Below are 8,428 nucleotides of genomic sequence, written 5' to 3'. Positions count from 1 at the left end.
AACTACTTTAAGTTCGACACCCTGACAGACGATGTAGTCTTAAAATATCCGGATATTTTACAGTTAGCTCGACAAGAGCTAAAACTAAGATTGCCACGACGCACGTGAATAACGCTCAGCGGTACAATCTGCGAAGTCGAAGCATACAGCTAACTGTAGGTGACACGGTATTTGTCCGAAACTTATCTCAGAGCAATGCAGTCAAGAAATTCAGTAATAACCTGCCCCCGCATTTGTTAAGTCGACGGTTATTAAAAAAGTAAGCCCAGCATACTATGAGTTGACAAATGAGGGTTATACATACAAAATTTTACAAGTCTAGACTTCCCAACACCATCTACCAGCACCTCCCACATCGTTAAGAATTAGACGTATGTTAAAAAAATGTAACAAAAAAAATTCTTTTAGATTAAAAGAAATGTGTTACTCACGTAAGCTCCTCTTTCCACTTTTTGGTGACATCACAATTAAGACACATTCTATCGAGGGGCCATTCGTTCTTGAGCGACGTCTGTTGCATGATAGCTGTAAGGAGCGACTGAGGATTAAAGAATCCTGCCAACCAAATTGATGAAGGCATACGAAAGTCGGCCACCCAACCCTCTAGCTCTCGCAGCCGCAACATTAAATCGGAGAAACAGGATTGTGGCCCTAGCATGCTGGGGTAGGTTAGCTTGGTCCACTGTTCCGGCACTTGGTCCATGTAAAGACAAACCATTAGATCCTCCATACCTGATGAAATAGTCAATTCTCCTTTAAAGCCGAGGTCAAGCTCATTAAGAGAGCGCCTCAACTCAGTCATAAGATTGTTCATTCGCTCACACTCCTGAAATGCCACAATAATGTATGGACTTCATACAGATTTTAGAGACAAAGACGCAGCGCAAGTTTGTTGATTGACGATCAAGCCTCGCTCTAGAGCTCTTTGAATATGAACTTTGGACTTTAGAACTGTAATGAGCAGTTAGAGACTCATGGATTCAAGTGCTTGGATACAAGCGGTCTTAAATTTTTACGATTTTATTTATTGAAATTCAAAACTTCTTTTTTCGATGTTGTGAGTCTGGGCTTGGATCGTGGGAACGTGATAATTTGACAAAATTGGACAACAGATGTTTGGTCTACTGTGAGGGTTCAATTAATATTTGAAAGCGTAAAGGGTAACATCTAGCTCATATCTAATGTATATTCGAAAATATTACTGAGAGAGCGGCTGAGTTCCAGAATATTCAAGGTCAGTTTCTCTTCGTCACTCATCTACACTCTCGTTCACACAAGATGTTCAGTTGCGACCAAAAAGTCAATCGAACGACAATGTAAACCGCGAGGAAACCAAGATATCACGCCATATCACCGTTACTTTTCGTTCTTGCACTTCCAACGTAAATTCCTGGAAGCGAAGTTGGCCACGCAGGCAGATTTACAAACGGTCCTCGCTCACTTGATTTTCGCCCGTCCCAGTGATCAGGCATACGTCTGAAGCTATTGAAAACTAGTGATATATCCTTTGGAAATTATCGATGCATATGAGGCAACCACGTGCTTCTTGTGATGGGCTATCACACCCCTGATGGCGGCCCATAAAGGAGTCGTCCGGAACGGAATCTATCCGTGGCCTGGGACGCCTTTCGCCTGGCCAAACGGATGCAACGGCGCGTAAAAATAAATCGTTCTGCCAAGAGAATCTATCTAGTGAACCTTTTTGCACGCGGTTGCGATGCACTAAACCTTGATACATGTAGCCCAAACAATCCATCTGCCTCGCATATAATAGGGTATGCGAATTAGTTAGCTGTGAGGAGTACGAGAGACGGCATTGCCAGCCGAGAATCAAATTAAGTCGACGAGCGAATCCACTGGAATTTTGAGCTGATATGATATCTCGCTGATATGATCTGAGCTGATCTCGCGTATTTTCGTTTTGGTTTTGAATTGTTTTTTTTTTTTTTTTTTTTTTTTTTTCAAATTAAAAAATAATTTTCTTTGAATATAATGTAAGCTTATATTTTCTTATTTTGATATTATTCTATTTGATCTGAGAACGTAGCGTTTTATTAAATTCACTATTAAATTTAAAGTTTAAAAAAAAAAGAAGAAATTGGAGTTTATTTTTATTAGTCCACCATACTAGATTCAGTAGTGAACATATTTTCGTAATTAATGTTAGGGTATAGCTGAGGTAGAAAAAGAAGAAGAAGAACCAAAATCACCGAGGAATAGCTTGAAATCTGAAATAATAGCGGCAGAACAATTAAGTAACACCGATGACCGAGCAGTTCGTCAGACCAACTGGGCCAAAGAGAGGCCGCGGTAGTGGACACCGTAGAGTAGACGGTTTAAGCCAGCCAAAACACAACCTTTCTAACAGTACAAACTCAAACTTAAACGTTTCAAGTCATAAAGAGGATAACGCTTGTGCAGTACGTGCCGAAGTGCAGATTTTCCAGCGTCAGCTTATGCAAGATTTGACCTCTGCAATTCGAACGCAGTTTGATTCAATAAAGTTAGAAATGAACTCAGGATCCAATGTTGAAAATATTAATGCCTCAATCCAATAGATACATTAGGAAACACTAATCAACAGCATATTAGTGTGACTAGCAACAGGTCGAACTTGTCAGTTAATCCGGACAAAGTGCCAAACATAATCCAGAGTTGGCGAATTGAATTCGATGGCGCACGTTATGGCCTTCAGACCGAAGAATTCCTTAGCCGTGTGTTATCTGTAACCCAACAAAACCTAAACGGGGACCTACAGATCCTGTGTTACCACTTACACTTATTCTTTAATGGTAAAGCCACTGTGACTGGAGAGAGTTCTCTGAAGAATTTCGTAAGAAATTCGAAGACATTGACACTGATATGGAAATTTCGGAAGCGATTAATAGGAGGCGTAAAGGTGAAAAGGAACCTTTTGAAGAGTTCCAGTTTCAAGTAGAAAGACTCGTAGCGCGGCTACGGAACCCCATATCCGAAGAATCGTTGGTGCGTTTACTTATCAGACATGCCAAAACATCACTTAGATTCGAATTAATGTATTTAGGTTCATGCGCACGCATGAACAGTTTTGTAAGCAAGTCAAAGTTCAACCAATGAAAAGCACTTTTATCCCAATTGGATGATGAAAGCGAGGAACAAGAGGCGGGAGAAGTTGCCGCATTACAGCGAAAGCCGTTAAAGTACTGGTATTATTGCGACAGCTTGGGGCACCGTTTCGACGAATGTCTTGAAAATCAGCTTCGCATCTTTTGCTATGGATGCGGAGCTAAGAATATATTTAAACCTTAATGCCAACCTTGTAAGCCCGCGGAAAACCGACATGCGGATGCGTCTGCCGACATCCAGCTGTCGCATGCAAATCATAAGATGTACAAGAAAACACAGAAACTGGGTCAAGACACGCAGTTATAGGCGACAGCAGTTCAGATGAGAATACGAAAGAGAACACGGTTCCACACGAAACATATCAGAGTATATGTATAAAGAGGATAGGAAGCGAATATTCTGAGATGTAAATTGTTCCGACTATAAACCCAAGAGATCAACCTTGCGAGCCGGAACGTTTTGGGAAAGAGTTCGCGACAGTCGACAGGCGATTAATATCGGATATTTTACGTAACAGGGAGAGCCACCTATATACGGATATCGTAATTGATGATCAGTCATATGTCGCGTTATTAGATCCAAGCGCTTCAGTAAGTTGTGTAAGAGGCAACGCAGCAAAGACGTTGAGTAATCACCCTCAATTACGTAACTGTTCAGGACACATAAGAACGGCAAATAAATCAGAATGTTCGGTAAAGATTAGATTAATCGTAGATATTACATATCGCAATCAGAAAAATTCCGTAGAGTTCCTTATCATTCCTGATCTAAAACAGGATGTGTATTTAGGTATTGATTTCTGGAAGAAGTTCGGCATACTGAGCAAAATTACTGACAGTGTCGGTTCAGTTTCAGAGTTAGACGTAGGACGCGAAGAGTCTGACATTACGGCCAAGAACCACGAACTATCTACCGATCAACAGGATAGGCTCAGCCAAGTCATTAGCAAACTTCCATCATACGAGAAAGAAGGGTTAGGGCGTACGCATATCATGGAGCACAGAATAGATTTAGGCAGTTCCCGACAAGCCAAGGAGAGGCACTGGCCGGTGTTACCAGCAAAGAGTCGAAAAGCCCATGGAGTAGTAATTGTAATCATACGAGAAAGAAGGCTTAGGGCGTACGCATATCATGGAGCACAGCATAGATTTAGGCAGTTCCCGACCGGTCAAGGAGAGGCACTGGCCGGTGTTACCAGCAAAGAGTCGAAAAGCCCATGGAGTAGTAAATGCGTTTTGGTTCAGAAGGAGAAAAGACTCGGTTATGTCTAGTCTCACGCGAACTGAATAAGCTTAACCTAAAGGACGCTTACCCAATGCAGACGCTTAGCAGGCTGCCACCTTACCGGCTTAGACATGAATAATGCCTTTTGGCAGATACCTCTCGAGGAGAAATCTCGCCAATGCACAGCTTTCACCATACCGATAAGGGTCGATACCAGTTTAAAGTTTTGACGTTTGGGCTGTGCAATGCAGCTCAAACGCTCTGCAGATTAATGGACCAAGTCATACCGACAAAATTAAGAACAAGAGTATTTGTCTATCTAGACGACCTCCTCCGAACAGAAAGATTTGTCAGGGAAATTGGCTAGGTTGTCCATCCGATTACAAGGCTTTCTTTTGAAATTAAACACCGGAAAGGTACCCAAAACACATTTAAGGCGGGACGAAATCGCAGGTAATAAAATCCAAGATGGTGGTCTTATGATTGATTTGTCGTCAAATGAATTTAAATTATTGGAATATTTGGATTTGATCAAGAGAATACAGGAAAACCAATTAAAATTGCCAGATGGATATGTTTACAAGCGTGTTGACGACAAGAAAACAGAAGAGAAACGTTTATATAGTGCATCATGGAAACTTTGGGTGCCTTCGACTGTTTTACAGCGAGCACATTATCCAGCTGAGTCAGCTCATCTAGGAATGGGACGGATGAAACAGAAACTTAAACAGTACTTTTTTGGTCACTATAATCCGTTCGTATATATCTAGATGTACTACTTGTAAATTCACTAAAGGGGATAACGTAAATCTTAGGCCACCCTTGAGCCTATGGAGTTAGGCTCCACCATGACTCAAATTAGGCAACCGACTTCATTTGAAAGCGGTCAGCCTACAAATACCAAGGCCGAAAGTACTCGGGGCCACAAAAGATTTGGCTCCGCACGCATGACCGGTCAAAGGCGTCAGAGATTGCAAAACACCATGCAACAGGCTGACAAAAAAAATGACAGCGAATATGAAGGCGCGGCCGCAGCGGCCGTTACCGAGATAGACGAAGAGTCTGATGATCAGATCAATTTTTTAGGCAGCGCTCCCGACTGCCGTTCATTGAACGACAGCTACAAGGGAGGAAACTAAAAATTTTAATCGACACAGGGGCGGCAAAGAACTACATCAAGCCCGTAAAGGAACTTATAAATGTGATGCAGGTCGATTCCCCTTTCAGAGTTAGTTCCATTCATGGTTCTAACAGAGTTCACCAGAAATGTTTGATGAACATTTTTGGAAAAGACGCGCTAACACCATTCGATGGTATTATAGGATTTGACCTGCTAGCTCAAGTGGGAGCAAAACTTGACGATAAATTATGGTTCTGTTTCTGAAAAGCTTCAGCATCATAATTGCGACAATGTAAATTTTACTAACGTAAATGACACGCCGTACCAGAACATGTAAAAGATCAATTTCGAAACATGATGGCAAACAGATCTAAGGCATTTTCAGCCTTTAACGAGGCACTGCCGTTTAACACTTCTGTTGTTGCCACAATTCGCACAAGCGATGAAAGCCGATATATTCCAAATTATACCCTCACCCCATGGGTGTATCTGAGTTTGTTAAGCGAGAAATCGCAGACTTACTGCAGAAAGGTATTATTAGAACCTCAAGGTCACCGTACAACAATCCAACATGGGTTGTGGACAAAAAAGGCCATGATGAGCTGGGGAACAAAAATAAGCGTCTGGTTATAGACTTTAGGAAACTTAACGAAAAAACCATCGCTGATAAGTACCCAATGCCAAACATCCCCATAATACTGGCCAACTTAGGAAAAGCCAAGTACTTTACAACGTTAGATTTAAAGTCCGGCTACCACCAGATATACTTGGCCGAGCATGACCGTGAGAAGACCTCTTTTTCGGTAAACGGCGGAAAGTATGAGTTTTTTCGATTACCGCTCGGGCTGAAGAATGCGGGAAGCGTCTTCCAATGAGCGATCGACGACGTCTTACGGGAACAGATTGGCAAATCGTGCTATGTCTATGTAAATGACGTCATTATTTTTTCTGAAAATGAAGACGACCATGTTAGGCACATAGATTGGGTTTTAAAAAGCCTGTGTGATGCCAACATGAAGGTATCCAACGAAAAGACGCACTTTTTTAAGCAAAGCGTTGAATATCTGTGATTTATTGTTACCAATGGAGGTGCAAAAACCGACCCAGAAAAAGTAAAGGCCATAAAGGAATGCCCAGAGCCTAGAAATCTGTATGAGCTTAGATCATTTTTGGGTCTAGCCAGTTATTACCGATGTTTCGTTAAAGACTTCGCGGCGATCGCGAGGCCTTTGACAAGCTTGATGAAAGCAGAAAATGGTTCTGTCAGCAAGCACATGTCTAAGAAGACTCCTATTGAGTTCGGTGACTTGCAGAGAGATGCATTCGAGAGGCTGAGAAATATCTTGGCTTCCGAGGATGTAATTCTCAGATACCCTGATTTCAGGAAGCCATTCAACCTGACAACGGATGCTTCCGCGAATGGTATCGGTGCGGTTCTATCGCAAGACAAAAGAGCCATCACAATGATCTCTAGGACCCTCAAAGAGAGCGAATCACACTACGCCACGAATGAAAGAGAATTATTGGCCATAGTGTGGGCTTTAGGCAAGTTACAACACTATAGGTAATATCGGCACTCGCGATATTAATATTTATACGGACCATCAACCGTTGACATTCGCGGCGTCCGCTCGAAATCCAAATCCGAAATAAAAAGATGGAAAGCGTATATTGATGATCATAACGCAAAAATCCACTACAAACCGGGTAAAGACAACCATGTAGCCGACGCTCTTTCCAGGCAGAACATTAATGCCTATGACAAGATTAATGACAAGATGAGCCTCAGTCGGACGCTGCGACTATTCACAGTGAAATGTCACTGACCTACACGGTCGAGGCAACAGACCAACCAGTAAACTGCTTCAGAAACCAAATTGTTATAGAAGAAGCACGTTTCCAACTAAAGCGAAGCTTCGTGTTGTTTCGTAGCAAAACTCGTCACTTAATTAATTTCGCCGACAAAAGCACCATTTTGGAAATGCTGAAGGAAGTCGTGAACCCCGAGGTCGTAAAGGCAAAACACTGCGACCTACCCACCCTGACAAGTTTTCAACATGACTTAATTGCTCATTTCCCGGCTACGCAGTTTCGATATTGTAAAAATATTGTAATATACGTTACCAATAGAAACGAGCAGTTAGAGGTTGTCACGACAGAACACAATCGTGCACACAAGGCGGCTCAGGAGAATACCAAGCAAGTCCTCCGCGATTACTATTTCCCCAAAATGAGCGGCCTAGCAAAGGAGGTGGTTTCAAATTGTAAAATATGCACCAAAGCCAAATATGACAGGCACCCAAAAAAGCAGGAGTTTGGGAAAACACCCATCCCAAGCTACACCGGCGAAGTGTTGCACATTGATATCTTCTCCACAGAGAAGCAATTGTTAATATGCGTTGACAAATTCTCGAAGCTTGCAATAGTGCAGCCAGTGCTGTCCAGAACAAAAACGGACGTCACAGGGCCCTTGATCGCTGTCTAGACATTAAAGACAGGTTATATCGAAAGATTTAACCCAGCTAGGCGAAACCGTGTTTTTGAGGTAGGAGAAGAGGTTTTTGTTAAAAACAACAAAAGGTTAGGAAACAAGCTAACCCCATTGTGCACAGAAAAAAAAGTGCAGGCAGACCTAGGAACGTCTGTTCTTATTAAGGGGAGGGTGGTCCATAAGGACAACCTCAAATAAATTCCCCCACTTTTAATTTACTTATACCATACCCTTTAATAGTAAGCTAGGCTTTAGTAAAAACGCCGTGGTCTCATTCTACGTTTGGATTGCAGGTTCGCCTTCATAACGCTCACCACCCTGGCAGTGGCAAATGCGCTTATTACCTATTTTTCTCACGCCAAATACATTCCCGTCGCAGATGGAGATGTACTGGTGTTTGAACAACGTGACTGCTTGAGGCAACAGAAGCTCACCTAGTGGACTAAAACTCCAGGCAGATTAAGATAAATTCAGAGACTCAAAAACAG

General features: G+C 42.3%; 1 protein-coding gene across 1 annotated transcript; it reads right to left on the bottom strand.

The window, feature by feature from the left end:
- Positions 1-427: 427 nt before the first annotated feature.
- LOC116803441 (dynein beta chain, ciliary-like) lies at positions 428-1,738 on the bottom strand. The gene is made up of 2 exons (XM_032727158.1): positions 1,566-1,738; positions 428-851 (listed from the first exon to the last, which is right to left on the bottom strand). The coding sequence occupies exons 1-2, from the start codon at positions 1,736-1,738 to the stop codon at positions 428-430; spliced, it is 597 nt and encodes a 198-aa protein (XP_032583049.1).
- Positions 1,739-8,428: the final 6,690 nt, after the last annotated feature.

This window comes from Drosophila sechellia, unplaced genomic scaffold (genome assembly GCF_004382195.2).
Source record: "Drosophila sechellia strain sech25 unplaced genomic scaffold, ASM438219v1 Y_27, whole genome shotgun sequence".
Classification (NCBI taxonomy): domain Eukaryota; kingdom Metazoa; phylum Arthropoda; class Insecta; order Diptera; family Drosophilidae; genus Drosophila; species Drosophila sechellia.
This window is presented reverse-complemented; position numbering and strand designations above follow the sequence as displayed.